General features: G+C 38.5%; 2 protein-coding genes across 8 annotated transcripts; one reads left to right on the forward strand and one right to left on the reverse strand.

Annotated features, from left to right (window-relative positions):
• The first annotated feature begins 25 nt into the window (after positions 1-25).
• UFSP2 (UFM1 specific peptidase 2) lies at positions 26-19345 on the forward strand. Of its 3 annotated transcripts, XM_055416420.2 has the most exons (13): positions 50-100; positions 693-853; positions 2967-3045; positions 6057-6240; positions 6322-6388; positions 9279-9436; positions 9825-10017; positions 11370-11516; positions 11949-12113; positions 12314-12438; positions 14110-14186; positions 15071-15195; positions 19177-19345. In XM_055416420.2, exons 2-13 carry the CDS (start codon positions 818-820, stop codon positions 19261-19263), a joined length of 1443 nt encoding a protein of 480 aa, XP_055272395.1. In that variant the 5' UTR covers positions 50-100; positions 693-817; the 3' UTR covers positions 19264-19345. The 3 variants fall into 3 exon arrangements, with proteins under 3 accessions (XP_055272396.1, XP_055272395.1, XP_055272397.1); XM_055416421.2 differs by lacking the exon at positions 693-853 and having other exon boundaries at positions 26-100; XM_055416422.2 differs by lacking the exons at positions 50-100; positions 693-853 and adding an exon at positions 2343-2399.
• On the reverse strand, positions 2385-22213 carry ANKRD37 (ankyrin repeat domain 37). 5 transcript variants are annotated; one of them, XR_016036531.1, is made up of 6 exons: positions 21960-22213; positions 21513-21665; positions 20603-20694; positions 19880-20083; positions 18372-18558; positions 2385-4312 (listed from the first exon to the last, which is right to left on the reverse strand). XR_016036531.1 is itself a non-coding variant. In XM_088832777.1 (5 exons), exons 1-5 carry the CDS (start codon positions 21984-21986, stop codon positions 4309-4311), a joined length of 480 nt encoding a protein of 159 aa, XP_088688903.1. In that variant the 5' UTR covers positions 21987-22213; the 3' UTR covers positions 2385-4308. The 5 variants fall into 5 exon arrangements, 4 of the variants coding, with proteins under 4 accessions (XP_088688903.1, XP_055272402.1, XP_088688905.1 ...); XM_088832777.1 differs by lacking the exon at positions 18372-18558; XM_055416427.2 differs by lacking the exon at positions 2385-4312 and having other exon boundaries at positions 18241-18558.
• Positions 22214-22325: the final 112 nt, after the last annotated feature.

Here is a 22325-nt window from a genome sequence, read left to right on the forward strand (position 1 = left end):
GGTCCTCCCAAGTCCCGCCCTCTGGCGGAACCACTTCCGAGCCAGCCTCCTGCGCGGTAGGGGGACGTCGGTGTTGCTGTCGGCTCGTGTAGCTGATATGGTGAGTATTCCCCCACAGCTCGCCGCCGACTCCTGCGTGGTCACCTGCGATCTCACTAGCTGCCTGCGAGTGGGGCTCTGCGGCCCTTGAAAGAACTGTGCCTGCCGGGGACCGGTGCTCCGGGCCTTGGTCTGGGCCCTCCCGGTGGGGCCGGAGGAAAGCCGCCCCCGGACGACCTTCGACTCCCCGGCTCCACCGCGCTCCATACACCTTTCCCTTGTGTGTGCGTTTTGAGAACGAGGGAATCATGAGACGTTTTTGAAGGTTTCGAAGAAAGAGTGGGCCTAGAAAAGAAAAGAGTAACTTTCCACATAACTGTTGTTCCCTCGGCTGTGTGGTGGTAACACTTCATTGGTTTCCTCATGATTGCTCAGGCAGGTTCTGCTGCAGTCCGGTAACCCTAGATGTCAGTACGTTTCTTTACACCCTGGGCTTTCTCCAGAATTGGTATGTCCAGCTTAGAGATGTATTCTGAGCTCCAGAGCCTCATATCTACTAACTGTACCTCCACTTGGTTGGCCCATATATAGTTTAAACTCAGCAAGTTCAAAACTGACTTAACCATCCCCACCTCACCCTGATCTTCCTCCAGTGACCCACGTCTCAGGTCATTGCGCCACCACCCACCGCACCGTTGTTCATGCCAAACACCTGGAAATCATCCTTGACATCGCCCTCTTCGCAGCTCCTGAACATCTATGGAATGTTTCAAATACTATGGAATCTACAAGGGCTTCCCTGATGGCTCATTTGGTAAAGACTCCGCCTGCAATGCAGGAGACCCCGGTTCCATCCCTGGGTCGGGAAGATTACCTGGAGAAGGGATAGGCTACCCACGCCAGTATTCTTGGGCTTCCCTTGTGGCTCAGCTGGTAAAGAATCCACCTGCAATGCGGGAGACTTGGGTTTGATCCCTGGGCTGGGAAGATCCCCTGGAGAAGGGAACGGCTACCCACTCCAGCTTTCTGGCCTGACTGTATAGTCCATGGGGTCGCAAAGACTCGGACACGACTGACCTCTAAATGGTTGTCAGCCATCACAGTCTCTAGTTATTCTTGTCCTTGGCATCATGAGATCTAACCCTCTGCTTTGGTCTCTTCAGTGGGCTTTTAAGCAGTCCTTCACCAGTCAGAGCCCCTGCCTGGGAAAGTCTTGGCCACTTTCACCCCTATCTTTCCTTTAGAACTTGGAATGTTTTTTGGAGTGTTTCCTTTGGAATACTCTTATCTACTTATCCCTCAGATCTCAGTTTAAATATTATTTCTTCAGAGAGAGTCTCAGTTCAGAAATGTAAGGAGTTTCTAGTGCGTTCACATAAGATCTCTTATGGAGCCTTCAGAACAACCCTGTGATGTACATTTTTCCAGTATTACAGAAAAGACACACTTGAGTCATTAGTTACAAGGTCATACAGAAAGTCACAAAGTGTTGCTCTTGCTAACTTTTATCTTTAGTATCTTTCAGTGCCATTAAATGTTTTTTATTCAAATAGGTACATAGTAGTTAACCAACTTCTTATACTTAACAGATTCTTATTGATAGCTATTTAGGTGGGATTTTTTTTGTTTTTTGCTGTGATGAACAACAGTACGATAAGTGGACAGCATTCAAGCTAACTTTTTCCTGAACTTTCTTGATTATTTCTTTAGGATAAATTCCAAGACATATAACTGGGGCAAAGGGCATGGCCTTTCAATAGGTTATAATTTGTGGAAAATAAAAGCAGTCGCCCTTGGCACAATGTGACAAGGATTATAAATGAGAAAAATAGTAATGTTGCCTATTTTGAGTATCAAAGTTAGTGTATGTCCGGTCATTTAGCATAGTGCCTTTTACTTTTTAAGAGCTCAGTAAATGTAGTACTTACTGATTTAGTTAAAAATAGGACTCTTACTGTGTAGTGTGTTTCTTCATCTTGTTCGAGGCATATTTTGAGAATCTGATGAAATCTTTGAAACCTTTTCCCAGAGGTTGCCTTCCTCTTTTCCACCCTTCTCCCCAAGCAAAATGATATATCTTTTGTCATGTGTCATCAACTACCTGGAACTCAGCATATGGACCCAAATTAAGAACTGCTAATAATCTCATTTTACAAGTGCTTTTTTTTCCCCTTTATAAGTTGCTGATATTAAATATTCACATAAAGCATGATTTTTCACTGCTATATAATCTTTGTAATTATTTAATTGGTCTCCTCTTGTTAACAGGTTAACATTCATATACACTAATCTTTGTGTGTTTTGCAGATTTCCTTAGATTAAATTTCTGTATGCAGAGTTACTAGACCAAGAATGCCAATGTAAGGCTTTTGATTTTTATCGCCACATCACTCTATGATGAATTCTAAGAGTTTATACTCCCACCATCAGTGATATACGAGTTTCCTCTCATTGTCTTGCCCACCAGTTGTTATCATAATAGGTTCAGTGTTCCTGTCCCATTCTTAAACCATTTCTTGACTGTTGATCTTTTCATGGCATTGTTAAACCCTATGATTGTGAAGACTATAATTTAGAAATACTGTCCCAGAACAGTGTGGTCTTCAACCTTTTTCCTTTAGAATCATTGACATAGAAGAGTTTTTAAATATCCTCCCCAGACCAATTTATCAGAATCTCTGGGAGTGTAGCCTAGGAATGGGTACTTTAAAATCCTCAGGTAATTTCAATGTGGAACAAAGGCTGAGAACCTCTAATAAAAAATTTATGGTGGTGTGTTTTTCTCCATAAAGCAAGGAATTAACTCAAAAAATAATTTGAAAAGTCACAGTTAATTTATGCCTTAATCTAAATTCAGTTAGATTCTAACTTATATAAGGATGAGTTTCTTTTGTTTTACAATGAAATTTTGGTTTTATTTGTCTTAGGTTATTTCAGAGACTATGGATATACTCTTCAGAATAAGAGGTGGCCTTGATCTAGCTTTTCAGCTAGCTACTCCTAATGGTAGGTCTTCCAAGATACTCTCCTTTTTTACTGTAAAAGCGACAATGAAATATGGTGAGATTCTCCCCATTTTGCAAACGAAACTGAGTAAGAGGGTGAATAAACTGTCTAAAGTCAAATAGTAAATGATATGAATTGGATTTAAACTTAGATGCTGCGTTCCCCACCAGTGCTAGCCCATGGGGGCTCCTCTGCACATTACGGTGTCCCCTTACTTAAGAAGCTTTACTGCCCTCTCCAAGAAAATTGTCACAATAAATATAAATATCCACCCTGAGCATAATGTAAATGAGACAGCTAGACTTACACTTCTCAGACTTAAATAGTACATAACCCTAAGACTCCAGAAGCCATTCACTTGAGGTCGTGTGGTTTAGGAATGGCAGGCAGGTTCTATGGGAGAAAAATCAGCAGTGTTGGTATAAACCAAACTCTAGGATGGCTTCCTGTTTCTGACTGCTGCCACAAACCAAGCTAAAGGATATCAGAGGAGGATGACAAGGAGCTGTGTTTGAGATGTGTTTCATTTGAAATGCCACAGTACATCAAGTGTGAATTCCCAGCAGGCAACTGGTAATTTGAGTCTGAAACTTGGGGGAGAGTAGTCAGAATTGGAGATAGAGAACTTAATATATCCCAAAGATGATAGTTAATGCCTTGTATTAGATGAAATCACTCAAAAAAAGTATGGTCAAGGGTGTCAGGAGCCATAGAGAAGTTCAGAAAGGTGAGGAACAAACAGTGTCAGAGTTCCTTCAAGATCCCCAGCTGATGATTATTAACTGGCCCTTTGGAAAGAGGAAGGGAGAGAATGCACGATGGTCTTTCTGACGCATCCCTTCATATTAAAAAATTGTTCTCTGTGTTGGACCACATTCTGATCCCCAATCCCTAACCAAATAAAGTAAGTCTCAAGGACAGAGACTTGGGCATCAGTAAGTTTTTTAGTTGATTCTTTAATGTGCCATCAAGATGAGAATCATGTCGCAAGAACTAAATCAAACTCATTTTTAAGCCTGTCTTATCAGTAAAGTATTGTTCCTTGGGCTTCCCTGGTGGCTCAGTGGTGAAGAATCCATCTGCCAATGCAGGAGACATGGGTTGGATCCCTGGGTCAGGAAGATCCTCTCGAGAAGGAAATGGCAACTCACTCCAGTATTCTTGCCTGGAAGATCCTGTTGACATAGGAACCTGGAGAGGCTGTGGTCCATGGTGTCACAAAGAGTCGGACAGGACTTAACAACTGAGCTCCCACGCAGTGTGTTACCTGTGTGGATAAAGCCTTACATTTTACAACTCACTACAAATTGAAGTTATCCTTTGCTATGAACTTATACTGCAAAGTATAACTGATCTATCAGTCAACAGACATAATTATGTAATTTCAAATGTGAATAGGGACTGCAGATATTCTTACCCAAATAATTGATGTATTTGAGTTTGTCTTCTAATTATAGTATTCCTCCTCCTGTGCCCAACTCTTTGAAACACTCCTTGAAGGGAATCATTAATGAGGAAATACCGAGAGTGGAGGTACTTAACTTTAAAGACATCACAATTATTTAGATATTTCATAGTCTTCAGGGATGGGCAGAAGGTAATCCAGGAATTATGTTTGTCTTTTGTAGTGAAAGTATAAATCTTTAAATTTGGATTTCTGAAATATATCAGGATGCTTTTATATCTGACTTGTTATCAGTAATCTTTCTCTCCCACAACCTCAAGGTATTTATTTATCAAGATATCAGTGTGATAGTTAAATATTTTAACCACAGAGTTAAATAGGTTTAGGATTTGGGAGTATAAAACTGGGACAAATATTTAAATATTGTCTTCTTCAGATGTATCTTTTTATATAGTTTTGACTTTGGAACCATGAAAATGATTTTTATATTCAAAAAATTCTGTTAAGTAAAAAGGAAATCATTGAAAATGAAGTCAAACAAATACCCGGTTGATAACTTACCACACAGAGGAAAAAAGAACATGACTTAAGAACACAATACTTTGTACAGTCTTAGTGGGATATAGTTTGAGGAAGAGAACTACAGAGAAACTCAAATCTCACTCCAGAGTTATTTCTGTAAGTAATATGGTATTTTGTGAGTAATTGGAATCCTCATCCATTGCTGATGGGAGTGTAAAATGATGCAATTCTCTAGAAAGCAGTTTGACAGTTATACAAAAAGAAAGTCACCATATGATCCAGCAGTTCCTTCTGGGTTATTACCTAAAAGAATTAAAGACATATCCATCCAATAACTTCTGCACAAATATTTGTAAAACCATTATTCATGATAGCTAAAAGTGAACTCCAGGAGTTGGTGATGGACAGGGAGGCCTGGTGTGCTGTGATTCATGGGGTTGCAAAGAGTCGGACACGACTGAGCGACTGAACTGAACTGAACTGAAAAGATAGAAACAACCCAAATGTGTATCAGCTTACGAATGAATAAACAGAGTATGTTCTGGTCATATAATAGAATATTATTCAGCCATAAAAAAGAGTGAAGTGCTAATTCATGCTAGGGATGGATTCACAGTTGGATGAATCTTGAAGATATTAGGCTGAGTGAAAGAAGCCAGACACAAAAAAGGCCACAAAATGTGTGATTTTATTTATATGAAGTGTCCAGAGTAAGCCAGTCAATAGAGACCAAAAGTAGCTTAGTGATTGCCATGGGTAAGTGCAGGGGGGTGGGGAATGACTGCTGGGAAGTCCGGGGTTCATTTGGGGGTGACAGAATGTTCTGGGATTAAATAGTGATGATTGTAAACCTTGTGGTATACTAAAAGCAACTGGATTGTACACATTAAAAGAATGAATTTTCTGGTCTATGGATATTATCTCCATTTTTTTAAAGACAAAATTTTTTTTACATTATTGAATCTGAGGAATGGATTTTTGGGGGTCACTTTTACTGTGCTCTAGTTTTGTGTGCTTGGATGCCTTCATGTTGAAATGTTTACAGTTTTTCATATTAACTTCTATTTGTGTTCTTTTAATTTAGAAGTTTTTATCAAGAACGCACTAAAACATGTACTGAGTGACCTGTCAACCAAGCTTTCTTCAAATGCCCTTGTGTTCAGAATTTGCCACAGTTCACTGTACATATGGCCTAACAGTGACATGAACACCATTCCAGGAGAGCTGACTGATAGTTCTGCCTGTAAGAACATAATGCGCTTTATTCAGTGAGTATGCTTGAAGATTGCTAGAAGTGTTTTTACAATATCATTTCACATTATAAACATCTCCGTGTATTCAAATTTTAGATCTGAACAGGAAGAAGATACAAAACGAAAATTCATGAAGAAGAAAGATAAAAAGTTATCAGACATGGTAAGCAAATCACCTGTCTCCTTAGTGATAAAAATTTTTGTCCTTGAATTTGGAGTTGAGTGAGATCTTAGAAAATTCTTATTTTTTTTTTGCAGATCAGATGATTCAAGTCCAGAAAGATTAAGTGACATGCCCAAGGTTATACCTCTGTTTTATATATCTAAACTTTTGTCCCTGAGTATGTTTATAAATTACTTAAAAAGGAATCATTCTAGAACATGACAGTGACACATTATGCTATCAGATCAGATCAGATCAGTCGCTCAGTTGTGTCTGACTCTCCGTGACCCCATGAATCACAGCACGCCAGGCCTCCCTGTCCATCACCAACTCCCGGAGTACACTCAAACTCATGTCCACAGAGTCGGTGATGCCATCCAGCCATCTCATTCTCTGTCGTCCCCTTCTCCCGCCCCCAACCTTTCCCAGTATCAGAGTCTTTTCCAGTGAGTCAACTCGTCGCATGAGGTGGCCAAAGTATTGTAGTTTCAGCTTTAGCATCAGTCCCTCCAATGAACATCCAGGACTGATCTCCTTTAGAATGGACTGGTTAGATCTCCTTGCATTATAAGGGGCTCTCAAGAGTCTTCTCCAACACCACAGTTCAAAAGCATCGATTCTTCGGCGATCAGCCTTCTTCACAGTCCAACTCTCACATCCATACATGACCACGGGAAAAACCATTGCCTTGACTAGACAGACCTTGGTTGGCAAAGTAATGTCTCTGCTTTTTAATATACTATCAAGGTTGGTCATAACTTTCCTTCCAAGGAGCAAGCGTCTTTTAATTTCATGGCTGCAATCAGCATCTGCAGTGATTTTGGAGCCCAAAAAAATAAAGTCTGACACTGTTTCCACTGTTTTTCCATCTATTTCCCATGAAGTGATGGGACCAGATGCCATAATCTTTGTTTTCTGAATGTTGAGCTTCAAGCCAACCTTTTCACTCTCCTCTTTCACTTTCATCAAGAGGCTTTTGAGTTCCTCTTCACTTTCTGCCATAAGGGTGGTGTCATCTGCATATCTGAGGTTATTGATATTTCTCCCAGCAATCTTGATTCCAGCTTGTGCTATATGAAATAGTAAATGATAAGTGATTTACTTTTCTTCACAGTTTTGGTTCTGTTGATTTTTGAACCAGTACTGTTGAGTATCTTCCACGTGCGTTAATCTTTGCCAGGTATTAGAGATAAAAAACGGAGCAGCTACTTCAAGGCAGGAAGTTGTACAGAGTTAATATTTAATATGACTGTAGTGTTTTTCCAGACTAGTAGGAATAATAGAGTGGACGTGAGGTTGGAGGTGTGGACAGAGACCACTCAGGGGAATCTGAACAAAACCAGTAGCTATAGTAATAAAGAGAAGGGGATGGATACAAGGAATGTTTAGGGAGTGGAAAGGATTGTACTTGGAGAGTAATCGGATGTGGGATACCAGCTTCTTGCTTGGGTAAAGATGGGAGATGGGGAAGACATGAGGTCAGTATTGGTCTTACTATGTTTGAGACACCAGTGAGGTGCCGACCTGAGCTGTGAGATTTTTAAATGTGGAGTGTACAAAAAAACTATGTGCTTTGGATAAGGATTTGAGAATTACTGGTAGTTGGAAGTTGACATCTTGAGGGTTACAGGTCAGTTATTTTGTAGAATGTTTCTCAGATTGGGTTTGAGTTTGTTCTAGACTGACTTATGGAAGGTTCAGATGGTCATTATTGATAGCAATACTAAAGAAGTAACGTATGTCCTCAGCACATCGTATGAAAGAGGCATATGCTTAGTTGGTTCTCGTATCAGTGACGTTAACGTTGATCACTTAATGTGGTAACTGCCACTTTTCTCCACTGTGAGGGTCCTATTTTTTTGCCCTGATAATTAGAAGGTATCTTGTGGGAAGATGCTTTGGGTTTACGTATATATCCTATTCCTCGTCAGGTTTTTACCCAACACTTCTAACATCACTTGATGATTGTCAGAACCTAGCATTAATCTGATGGTTGCAAAGTGGTGATTTTTTTCTAAGTCTGTTACATTTACAAGATGGCTTTGTACTGTAAGGAGGAGCTTTTCCTTTTCCCTGTGTATTAACTGTGTGGAAGCATGGATTCCTGTTTTATGCAATGAGTTGTCTGTTAACTGGCATCAGTTATTTTGATGCTCATGTTTTCTAATTTGGCCAAGAGAAATTTCATGCTGGCTCCAGTGTCCTCTTGATACTGTACTTTTGAATACTTCATACTTTCTTCCCAGGATGTTCCAGGTTCATGTACTTTTGCTGTTTCATCTCAGGAATCAGCCATTTCTCCAAGGAAGCCAGACATGTACATATATAACGCACACGTCAATATTTACCCATGTAAATCATACACCTCCAGTTCTCCTTCAGCCTCACACAATTCCTAACCTTTTCCTGGTGAGAAACCTGGCTTCCAGTACTCTTAATATTTTGCTAAATTTGTTTAATATACAGAAAGCATTTTCAGGATTGTTTTTCCATACCACTATCAAAATCAAACCTTCTAATAGAGTTCATTATTAGTATGTCTTTAGAGCAGAGGTATATATTCATAACATGTGTTTAAAAGTTGTCTTGATGTGTGGTTATTATATCTTGTTTATTCAATATTTTTGAAAATTTTAGATCTATCCAAAAATATAATAATGCAATGAACCGTAGTGAACTTTTAATGCTTCTGGATACATGATCAGTCTGGTTTCATCTTCACTTTCCACTTACTCTGTGCCTCTCCTCAGATAATTTTGAAGCAGAGAAGAATTTTACTTTAAGAATTGTGCTTTTAAATAATTTATTTAAATGGTCCTTAAAAAGTCCTTTTACTTACCTTTTATATTATTGTTCAGTGTGCTTTAACTATTACTGTTTATCTTTATAGCATCAAATAGTAAATATAGATCTGATGCTGGAAGTGTCCACCCCTCTGGCAGCCGTCACGCCCATTATTGAAAGGGAAAGCGGAGGACACCACTACGTTAGTATGACTTTACCAGTTGATGCAGTTTTATCTGTTGCTCCAGAAGAAACGTGGGGAAAGTAAGTATTTTCTAACACTGCTCCCACCTTTAAATGAGGACCCTCCCCAAAGTAATCAAAGCCCATTTTAAGTGTCATTGAGGCATATCTAGGGTGGTGGTGGTTCTTTTTTTACTATGGTTTACTCCGTGTTTATTATTAAACTAAGAGTCATCTAGTAATTCAGTGTTTATTGAGGAAGTAGGATAATATGCAAAACCTATAGAATTTCCCATTTATCTGCACAGAGGAAATTTAGTTTATTTAACATTTAACTTTTTATTATTTAGACTTATTTTAATAAACCCAGTCCTATCAAGGGCATATTAGGAATATATTGATGTGACACTTTCATGTATCATAACTATTATAACTTTTGTTAATACACTTGTTTATTTCCCCCCCACAGAGTTCGTAAACTTCTAGTTGATGCAATTCATAATCAACTAACTGATATGGAAAAATGCATTTTGAAATACATGAAAGGAACATCTATTGTGGTTCCAGAACCACTGCACTTTTTATTACCAGGGGAGAAAAATCTTGTAACAATTTCATATCCATCAGGAATTCCAGATGGCCAGCTGCAGGCCTATAGAAAGGTAAAACCAATTCATGCTTAGAAAAATAAAAATATCATTCATTTTGTATTAATTTTGTGCTTCTAATAAATAGCCAGTGTTTTGTGATTTAATTTTATACAGTGTGTATGCACACTACTGGCTTTGCATCTTATTTAATGTCTAGTCTCATGTAACTTTTCAAAGTGTTTTTAAGAAAAAAATAATTATGCTAAATCATATATAACATTTTAATTTCATATATTCGGTGAAGTTCGTATGTTATTTTTCTATAGTAAAATTTAAGAATGAAAAGATGCTTACATGCCTAGAGTAGCTATGAGTGCTATTTAATAACTTCCTTTTCTTTTCCATTACTTGCAGATTTATAAAAGAGACAAGATTACAGTTAGAGAAGGGAAATTAGATTTTATCCTGTTTCTAATTAGGATTTGTAGTACTACTCCATCCCCCACCTCCCAGGGTCATTTGGGTTTTATTAGAGGCGTTTTGAAGAAAACATGATCAGCATTCAAAGAAATGAGATTAATTGGCAGATGACTGGTTCGATAGTGTATGTATATATGTATTTTTTGGTAGTCTATATTTTTGATATGTGGCCTTGCCTTGTACCCATCAAATTACACCATGGAAACATCTTCCCAATCGCTGTCCCTGAAAAGAGATGTAACACTGTAACCCTCTGCCTCTCTGTAAGTGCCAAATGAATTGATTTACAGAGGCAACAGTTACACAAGCTAATGATCTCATTCAGACTGCTCGAATACATAGGAGATATCAAAAAGAAGATGTCAAACTTTCAGAGTAACTATTATATGTTTTTATGCATTCAGGAATATGTTGCCTTTTAAACATATATGTGTATTTTTATTTTGATGCCATATTGGTCTTTAAACCACCAATTTCCATTCTGTAATCTAATCACTATCCCTTATATTTGTTAAATACTCTAAGCATGATTTTTAAAAATAAAAACCTAAGCATGATTTTTTTGGTATATCATTGTTAATTACTCATTTACAAAACTTTCAAAACTAGTCTTTAGCCTGGATTTATTTTAGCAGACTGTGTTACAATAAGTAATTTTAAGTTATCTCAGTTGTTTCACTGTAACAAATTATTTTCAATTTTCTATATTCTCTTCCAGTTTCTGTCCATATACATAGATAAACAAAAATAAATCCTTTTTGGTTTTAGTTTAAATCTCACCCTCTTTGACCTTCGTGAATTAAATCATAAGTGTTTGATAACTTGTATAACCAGTATATAGTAAATTTTCTGTTTTGTAGCTAGTTTGGGTTTATTTATTGACTAGTAACCTATATCATTTAACCTTTTTTCTCTTCTTTCCTGTTGATTCTGCTTTTATTTAGGAATTACACGATGTCTTCAATCTGCCTCATGACAGACCTTATTTCAAAAGGTCTAATGCTTATCATTTTCCAGATGAACCATACAAAGATGGTTACATTAGAAATCCACATACTTATCTCAATCCACCTAACGTAGAGACTGGTATGGTGAGTTTAGTAATTATTTATACGAGTTTGTTGATCATTAGTGTCATTAGTTGTTTTCTGCTTGTGCCCAGTGGATGTTTGATTATGATCAATTATTTTTTTATTCTCTGTGGGACTTAGGTTGCTAACATTTTGTTAAGATTTTTTCATTTATGTAATGATACTGTCTTATAATTTTATTTTCTCATACTGTTCTTACTTCACTTTTATATCAGTAATACACTGATACATTGAAAGAGTTGGAGAGTATTTTTTCTTTTTAAAAAAATAATTTTTATAAGGCACTAAAAGCAACAATCTAGCTCTGAAAACAGTAAATGACTCGAGCATGTGTATGTATATAATGTTATCTTAATCGATGATATACGTATGTGTACGTATAATATATACATCTAAAGTTAATATTTTACTGTGTTTCTTTTTTTTATATAGGTTTATGTGGTCCAGGGCACATACGGTTACCATCATTATATGCAGGATCGAATAGATGACAATGGCTGGGGCTGTGCTTATCGGTCTCTGCAGACTATCTGCTCCTGGTTCAAACACCAAGGATACACAGAGAGATCCATTCCAACACACAGAGAAATCCAGCAGGTACAGAACATACCATTTTGAATTATATGGACATTTCATGAACCCTAATATACCATTAAATAATCATACCTACCTCATGGTCCAGACTGACTTCTGTTTTGAAGGGAAAAAACATATATACTGGTAATCAAAGGAAATACCCTATACATAATTTTTAATAGCTGTCTTGTGTATGATTCTTTTTGTATTTTTAAATGAAGGCTCTAGTTGATGCTGGGGACAAACCAGCAACATTTGTCGGATCACGGCAGTGGATTGGATCTATCGAGGTACAGCTGGTGCTGAACCATTTGATTGGTGTAACTTCAAAAATACTGTTTGTCAGGTAAGGAAACTTTAAGAAATTTGAGAAATCACTTCAAAGAGAGTTTGTCACTTTTTTTAAAAGAAAAAAGTGCATTTTTTCCCCCAGTTTGTTTTTGCTCTTTTCTCTTCCTCCACATTTCCCCCTTGCTTTATAAATCTCATTTTTCCCAATCTTAAATTTTTTTGCTGTTATTTTTTAGAAGATGTTTGTGAGTAAACTTCATGACTTGTACGATCTAGGCCTGGTCTTAGTCTGGAAGAGGAAAACTTGGAAATATGTCAACTTTGAGTAGTTACAGAAGGTCTGGTTTTTAGTGCAGACGTCATTGAAATCTTGGAAGGGAAAAATCAAATATTGATCTATGACTGACCTTTTAGTTTACTTCCTACTCTTTTGCTTCCTGAGATTTTAATAAACTAATCATGTATCCAAATATAATTTTATCTTTTCCTTATCTATTATAATAGGAAATTTTATATAGGAAATATGTAATTTATAATATAGGAATATAAAATTTATAAATAGGAAATTTTCTTTTCCTTATATATTAAAAATAGAATATTACTATTCTAATCACACTTCTAGTATTAAAATATGAGCAAATATTACATAAGATTGATTTCTATGACCATCTTTAGCTTACTCCTTTTATATGAGCTTATGTTTTTAATACATTTATTATGACAACCTTGATAAATGTAATGTCACTATCCTTATTGTCCAAGTTCTTTAGTACATCTGATTTCACAGTTGCAATTTGGATTTGATGTGGAAATCAGTGCTAACAAATAAATAATAGATTAGGTAGTGAAGAGTCGGATATGACTGAGCGACTTCACTTTCACTTTTTACTTTCATGCACTGGAGAAGGAAATGGCAACCCACTCCAGTGTTCTTGCCTGGAGAATCCCAGGGACGGGGGAGCCTGGTGGGCTGCGGTCTATGGGGTCGCACAAAGTCGGACACGACTGAAGCAGCTTAGCAGCAGCAGCAACAGTGAAGTAGATGGTGATTAAAAAGTGTAAGTTTTGACACATGAAAATGTTGCTTCATACATTGCTTATGAAGCAAGAGCTAAGGGTTAATTAGCACCACCTGGCACCTCCATTCTAAAAAAAAAAATGATTTCATCTATTCATCTTTTCTATTCTCAGAAGTAAAAATTGTATGATATTGAAATATTCCCTAAAAATATGTTGTACTTGAAAACATTTTACAGTTTTCACATTAGCTACACAGACATGGTCTGTTTTAGTCCTGGAATCTCCTGTCACATAGAAGGGCAGGTATTTTTGGTCCCAGATTAAAGATGAGGAATTACAGGCTGAGTTTGATGGTAAGAAGACAAAATCCCAGGATTTAAAACCTATCCTTCTGAAATTAAATCCACCATAAGAATCAACTCAGTATCAAAGTGACCACTTTCAGTCTTAGGTTAAAAATCCAGAACCTTCTTTATGCAGTTCTAGAAGCAAAGAATCAAGGTCTTCTTTCCTAGCTCATTTAGTGACTTTAAATATTTAGAGGTTGTATTGCTTTAAATTGCTCTCAGTTCCCTACCACTTAATTTTAGTTAAATTTCTATCTATATTTTTAATAACCAAAAAACCAAAAACGTAGAAAACATTAGTTCCCAAGCTCAGTTGATCCTCAGAATAGTTCATCTGATAGAAACTGGTTTTTTTCTAGCCAAGGTTCTGAAATGGCCTCTCAGGGACGGGAACTGGCTAATCATTTCCAGAGTGAAGGAACTCCAATAATGATTGGTAAGGTGTTTTGGAATCTTGTGTTCTTGATGGAGAGTATGTGAAACTTATCGTTAATGTAAGTACATAATGGCACATATCAGTCCTTTGTAAACATATTAAAATTAGCTTTTACATCATGCATACTGACCTCTGGATATTTTTTAAAATTTCCAAGGTGGGAGGCAAGTTATAGAAAAGATTATAATAACTAGAAGTAGTAAAGGCTAAGACGAGATTTGATAACTGTGTTCAAATAGACTTCAGAGCAGAATGGAAAAGAGGCAATGGTCACTCAATATAGCATTGGAAGTCATGGCTGTCAGGAACTTGGCTCGCTGTGTGACATTATGTAAATTGCTTAACCTCTCTGGGCTTTCTTTGTAAAATAAGAGAATTGGATTAGCTAATCTAAAGATTCACAATTCTATGAGAAATAAGACTTGTCCTGGATGAGAGAAGGCAAGCTAAGAAATGCATGTAGGCAGATGTCAGCAAACTACAGAAAGTACTGACCGAGTAGACAGGCTGCACCACTGGAGGTACTCAGAGCAGAGGTAACATGGCTTGTCTGCTGAGAGAGGTACCAACAGCAATGATTGTTACCCTGCTGTGAGGAGTTTAGACCCTCTGTGGCCCTTTTTAAATCCAGTTTAGGTAATTCCATGAATATTAAAGTGACATAGAAACCTAATATGATTATGGATGTGGTTGTATCTTTTCTATCTTAAAGATGTAATTTTGTCTTTTCGGAGTATGTTTGACGTTATGTCTTTTCCAGTTTAGGTCAATCAATTTTGATATTATGTTAGATTAATTCATAGGCAAAATCTTTTTCAACTGAAATTGAGTGGTAAGTTGAGACTAACATATGCCCTTTCATTTCTTTATTTCCTCTTCTATAGGGGGAGGAGTTTTGGCTCACACAATACTAGGAGTTGCATGGAATGAAATTACAGGACAGATAAAATTTCTGATTTTAGATCCACATTATACAGGTGCTGAAGATCTGCAGGTTATTTTGGAAAAGGTAAGTGTTTAACAAATAAATATAAGGAAAGAACCCAAAACCAGGAGGGAGAACTGGAAGCTAACAGAGAGATTGATTGTAAACTGAGAGCAGAAATCCTCACTGTAAGGAAGGACTGTAAGCCTGTGATGAGTAATTCTCTCTAGATATGAAAGCCAGGGGGAAACTAAAATAATAGAGTATGAAACTCATAAATATATTCCTTTGGAGACTTTACAGCTTTTTGTAAATATAATGAGATTTATCAATGCCTCAAAAAAGAGTGAAATATATAACGTTTATAATTTTCAAATTAACCAAAAATTGGCAGTATGATGGACATTATGGAGACTTGACTGCTTTTACATATATATTTTACATATAACTTAATCTCATTCTATGAAAGATTTGAATTGAAACAAATTTAAGAATATTTGTTAATGCTTAAGCTATCAGTTAAAGGAGGTATAAATTTATGTTAATTTATAGGCAACTAATTCAGATTTAGTACTGAGTTTTAATGATAAATTAGTACTAAATTTCCATGAAACTCAGTACTAAATCTTTCGGAGGCAAGTGTTACAAGACAAAACTTGAATTTTTAAAAAGTTTTATATTTTTTGCCAAATAGGTCATTAGTACCAATAAAAAGATTTCTTAAATCAGAAATCCTAGGGAATTCTGGGGAAATGGATGGTTTAACACTGAAATTCACTTATGAGAGATCTTCAAACCTGAATATAGCTATATGAGATTACTAAAGCCCTATGGATGAGATGTTTATGTAAAGAGATTTTAGTGTTTTATGTACCTGAACTCTTATATCCCCACTTTGGTAAAGTCTTTTGCCAATTATTGGAGCATCTATAAATACTAAAAGAATATAAACACATTCTTAAAATTTTAAATGCCACATACACACAATTTTCTCTTTCAAGGCATTTGGACTTCTAAGTCTATGACATGTTTTTGGCTGGTATACATATCTTCCTGAAAATAGGAGCAATATTGACTGTCTTTCTGTAGCAGTGTTCATTCATTGGACATTCATTAAGTACCTAATATTTACCATTCGCTGTCCTAAGCACTGGGGGTATTAAAATGGATATTTAAAGAGCTCTTTGTCTAGTATAGAAGGACAAAGAAGGAGAGTCCATAAAGGACTGCTGCCGCTGCTTCTAAGTCACTTCACTTGTGTCTGACTCTGTGCGACCCCGTAGACGGCAGCCCACCAGGCTTCTCTGTCCACGGGATTCTCTAGGCAAGAATACTGGAGTGGGTTGCCATTTCCTCCTCCACCTTATAAAGGATTCCTTCCTCCCAAAAATACAGTGTCTTTGGTGGTGCTTACAAGGCTGCTCTTGCAAAGGGATCACTCAAAGGAAGTGAAAGGAAAGCTGGACATGTTCTGAGAACTGTGGCATTGTTAACATGACTTGAGATGGTTGAGAGAGGTGGCTGATGGCTGGAGGGATCTGCAGGAGCTAAGTCAGGATGGCCACCGAGAGCCAGGCTGAGACACACGCGTTCAGATTTTATCTCAAAGGCACTAAGAAGCCTTACAGCTGCTATAACAGAACACTGTAGAGGGGGCGGCTTATAGTAGCGGAGGTTTGTTTCTCAAAGTTCTGGAGGCTGGGAAATCCAGGATGGAGATGCTGGCTGATTTGGTGGGTGGTGAGGCCCACTTTCTAGTTCAAAAACGGCAGAATTCCTCATTGTCCCCACGTAGTATAAGGGATGAGGGAGCTCTCTGGGCACTCTAATGATGGCTCTCTTGTCATTAACGCAGTCAGCTCCCAGAGGCCCCACTTCAGATGCCAGCACATTGGATATTAGGGTTCATCATACAAGTCTTAGATACATTCAGTCTATGTCAGGGGCTGGAGGGACAATCCTCCCTCTGCCTGACCTCTCTGCCCACTTGGGGAGCTTTCCTGTGTAAGTTCCCTAAGCCAGTCACCTCAAAAGAAAGACGTCCGGCTCCTCTTATCCCCACAGTTGCTGGTTTGGGTACTGTCTGTACCCACTTGTCTTGAAAAAATTTTGAGACCAGTTACCTAGAGATGGCCCACATGTGTGAAAGATTAAAACAGAAAGTGTAATCCTTTTTCTGTCGTTAAGGAAACAGATTTTAGGACATGAAATTCATTAGAGAAAGTTTTGCTGAAAAAAATTAATGATAAAAAGAATATTATGTAAAGAAACAACTCTCAGTGGAAATAAACAAGACTTAATTGATGGTATCTGTAAGCAGAGGGAGCAGAACTGGTAGAGAATTTTTTAATTTTTATTTTCACCTCATTTGAATTTCTTTATGTGTATCTTATTTTTGCAATCAGAAAAATAATAAAGACCTAAAGAGCATCTCCTCGGTGAAGGCAGTGGCAAGCCACTCCAGTACTGTTGCCTAGAAAATCCCATGGATGGAGGAGCCTGGTAGGCTGCAGTCTGTGGGGTCGCTAAGGGTCAGACATGACTGGGCGACTTCACTTTCACTGTCACACCTTAGAGAAGGAAATGGCAAACCACTCCAGTGTTCTTGCCTGGAGAATCCCAGGGACGGGGGAGCCTGATGGGCTTCCGTCTATGGGGTCACACAGAGTCAGACACGACTGAAGTGACTTAGCAGCAGCAGCAGCAAAAAGCATCTCCACTCAACCCTCTCGCCTCCACACTGAAAAACAGGCTAACACACCATCTTCCTCTGTAGGAATTATGACCTTTGACTTCAGGTCCCTGCCAGAATGCCCAGCAGCCTCCTAGTTAGGTGGGCTTCCCTAATGACTCAAGTGGTAAAGAATCTGCCTACCGATGCAGGAGACACAGGAGACTCGGGTTCCATCTCTGGGCTGGGAAGATCCCTAGAGGAGGATTTTCTCCTCATTTGACAACCCACTCCAGTACTCTTGCCTGGAAAATCCCATGGACAGGAGCCAGGTAGGGTCCATGGGGTCACGAGAGTAGGTCATGACTGAGCACACACACATACACTCCCAGCTAGGTAGGGTAAAGGAGCAAGACCACTGCCTGTCACTCAATGCAGTGACATTTTGAGTCCTCACTAACCTCTGAAGGACTTCCCTGGTAGCTCAGATGGTAAAGCATCTGCCTACAATGTGGAAGACCCGGGTTCAATCCCTGGGTCGGGAAGATCCTCTGGAGAAGGAAATGGCAACCCACTCCGGTACTCTTACCTGGAAAATCCCAAGAACGGAGGAGCGTGGTAGGCTACAGTCCATGGGGTCGCAGAGAGTCAGACATGACTGAGCGACTTCACTCGCTAACCTCTGAACAAGTATGTGTAAGCAGGTGTTTCATTTCAGAATGATGTAATTCAGACAAGTCATTTAGCTGGGTCTTTAAGAAAATAAATCAATGGCCCTAGAAGAAATTTGATGAACTTAACTATATTCACAATGAAATGTTGTTTGAAAATAATTTTCTCTGCTGGAAAAAAGGATTAATACTGCAATGAAACTGGGAAGTGGCAGTGATTATGGCCTGAGGAAAATGAAGAATGTAGAATGCAACTCCCAAGTGCAAGTTCAGATTTCTTTACTGCCTGATATCACTGCTGAGATGCCACTGCTGGGAAATCAGTGGCTGGGGAGGCCCACTTTCAATGAAAAGGCTCATAAGCTTTCTCACTGTCTATACAGTCTTCCGTGGGACAGATGGCAGTTAAATTATCACATGCCATCGACTACCAGAATTATAAAACCATACATCTTAAAAATCAATAAAATATGACATTGAGTAATAGTACCATAATGAAGCTTTTCCTTTTTTAAATGATTTCTATGATTAAATATCACAATAAAAATTTTTCAATTCTATCTGAAATGAACCCAAATAAGCTACTTTTCTGTGCTTAATAGGAGTTCAGATACTTGCATTGTATAGGTATTTAGTCTTACTGCAAGATTCAGTTGTAAAATGTTACAATTTCAATTATGTAGTCCTGTAAAAAGGTTTTCCTTTCCCTTCTCCCACATCTAGGGCTGGTGTGGATGGAAGGGCCCAGAGTTTTGGAACAAGGATGCTTACTATAACTTATGTCTCCCTCAGCGACCAAATACTATTTAAAATATCCTGGACTCAAAGACTGTAGTAAAGTTGTACTTTGTAACTTTGTTATGATAAAGAATAAATTTAATTTTAAATTAAATCCTGGGGGTAGTTTGGTGGTTTTTATGAGTTTTTACAAAGGTTGTAAATATCACAAAGAAAACAATTTATTCTTTGGACATTCTTTTAATAGACAAAGCATGCACAACCAGAACATTATAGGCATGTAAATACATGTATTCTTGAACATTATCTTCGCTTAGAAGAAAGGTTTCCTCCTTCTTAGAAGGAGTTTAGACACACTTGATGAGCCTGAAGCCACAGCTCGTAAGCTGAGTGGTAGACCTGCATGAAGTGAAGACCTTCTCCACACCTCTTCATGACCAATACATCTGTTGTTGAAAAACATATTAAAACCTTTTTTTAAAGGGTTTCCTCCCCAATCTTCCACCATGCAGGACAATTTTTGATCTCTAAAGTCTAGTAGTAGTTACTGCATCCAGTATTAAAATGTGTTAATGAGAATGAAAAGATATATAAGACATAAGACTGGTAATATTTAAATGAAACAATAAATTCTATTTTAAATAAGAAATCCTTAAAGGAGGAAGAATGAAGAAACTGAATTACTTACCAACATTTCCTTTTCCCACTTGTATTTTCCTCACTTCCAAAACTTCGTTTCTGTCTGAGCACTTGAACACAATGATCTTTATTGGGTTGTTCCCTTGATTTTATTGTCTGCATACATTTAATTGTTGTAAGAAACTTGGCACATTCTGGAAATCCACATGACCAAGCAAGATCTTCAGCTGTTTGCCCATTTTTATTACATAAACTAAATTTAAGACAAAAAAAAAAAGTGTTCAAGTAAAAGTTGAAAGTTGTTTAGCCTTTTAAAAATATATTTCTAACAAAGATGCTTTGGGCTCATACAAATATTGGTTGCAGAATAAAAGAGGTAAAGGAAGCATAGAGGAATTCCATGTCCTTAATTAGCACAGAGGACAGCACAGAATGGGCACTTCCTTTCTGCACAAATAAAAGAGTATTCTATTTCAATCAATGAGTGAGTACACAAAGGAAGTCAGTGAGAACATCTATAGAATGGATTTTTTAAAACAAAACTAAGATGTAATACTGCCATGACACATGAAAAGAACTGTACCTCTAATAGCTTAGGATCCATTTTTTAATTTACTCGAATAGTATCAGATAATCATTAACAGCCTAAGTTAACATTTGAATGGTTCCACTACATTATCAGTTAGGCAAGCATCACTTAATTGAGCTGCAGCAGTCTGATTAATTTAACCCAAGAAAATATAAAATTTGAAGTCACTGATTCCGTACTCACTCAATTTGGGCATCACTGGCTACAAGCAGGCTGAGACATTCCATGCTTCCAACTCTTGCTGCCTTGTGTAGTGGAGCTTCTCCAAAAACATCCTTACAGACAAAACACCGTATTTCAGTCTCTCCCCAAAACACTCTTGTGGAAGTTGATAAGTGAGGTTTATTGCTTGAGGAAGCTATTTGAGGAAGTAGGGTTAGAACTGCACTGTACTGGACTGAATCTTTTAATTCTTTTTTAAAGTAAAGTTCATTTGGTGCCCTATTAAACATAGAATTGTCATTAATAAAAGCATGTGCAGTCACAGCTACATACATTAAATTTTAAGTGATTAAAAGCAAAATAGAATCCTACAGAAGTAAAAAATTACAGTGTAAAATTTAACATTCAATGGAAGATGCAAACTACCCTAAGAAAGTTCTGTAAGGAATTATATTGATTGTGAGCATGTCTTACAAGTTGTGCTACCCTGAGAATTTTGTAATGGAGCAGTTGTTCCTTTGGAAATGAACGGTAGACCTTAGAAATGTCTGATGTAGTCGCCAGCAGCCATCTGTCTGGCTAATGAGCACCTGAATTGTGGCTAGTCTGAATTGAAATGTGCTGTCAACGTAAAATACACAGGGTGAGAAGGCATATCCTATATATATGTATATATATATAATGTTTTATATTGGTTACACATGAAATGAAAATATTTTGATTAATTGGGTCAGTTTACTAAAGTGACTCGCTTCATTAACGTGGCTACTGGAAAATTGTAAAGTTACATAGTGTCTCACGCTTCTATGGGCATCACTGTACTAGTCATGTTTCTAATAACTGAAACGACTGAATATCTTGGCGTCTAAGAAATGTTTGTGTGGATTTGAAGGGGAGGGTTGCACACAGCAACAATCAGTTACCTAGTTACCTGCTGGTTGAGGTCAGCGCCCGTCTGCAGCTGCCAGAGAAGAAAGCAAGCAAGGCCGCCACCTGCAGCCAAGTGGACAGGCGACTGCTCGCAGGGATCCGGGGGTGCGTTGACAGAGGCCCCGGTCTCCAGCAGATGCTTCAGACTATCCACCTGCGAGAAAAGAACAGCTGGGACGGGGGAGCCTGGTGGGCTTCCGTCTATGGGGTCACACAGAGTCGGACACGACTGAAGTGACTTAGCAGCAGCAGCAGCACTCCTTCTCGCCCTTGTCCAGGCTCCTGCCCTCCGGGGATTGAAATCCACCACTCCAAAAACCTTCCAACTCTGAAGAGGCTTGACTTGGCAGCGCCAAGTGGTCAGTACACCCTCACCCTATCTTGCCCTCTCTAGAAGACAGACATGTGGAAGCTTAAGCCTGCCGGACAAAAGCAGCCTGAGTCTCACCTCTGGGTTGCAATCTAGCAGCAGCATCTACCCCCTAATGTAGAGGACAGGCGTCCTTGGGAGAGCTGAGCAGTACGGCACTCGCTGCAGACGGACAGGTTAAGAGTGGACAGGCCGCCCTAGAGCCGGAGAATTTAAAAGATCACCAAAGCCAGGGGGCCAGCCCCGCCTCGCCGTGCCCCAGCTGCAGCTCGGCCTGAGCAGCCCAACCCTAGGCTGCCCGCCCTTCTCCGCCCAGCAGCAGCTGCACGTACACAAACACTAGCACGTGTAACCCGGAGCCCCGTGAGGCGGGCGGGGGCGGGGGCGGGGGTGAGGAGGCGGCAGCGAGGGCGCGCCAGCTGATTGGCCAGGGGGAGGTGTCGG

This window comes from Moschus berezovskii, chromosome 26, assembly GCF_049115385.1.
Source record: "Moschus berezovskii isolate FMDL1 chromosome 26, NW_MosBer_1.0, whole genome shotgun sequence".
In the NCBI taxonomy this organism is placed as follows: Eukaryota; Metazoa; Chordata; class Mammalia; order Artiodactyla; family Moschidae; genus Moschus; species Moschus berezovskii.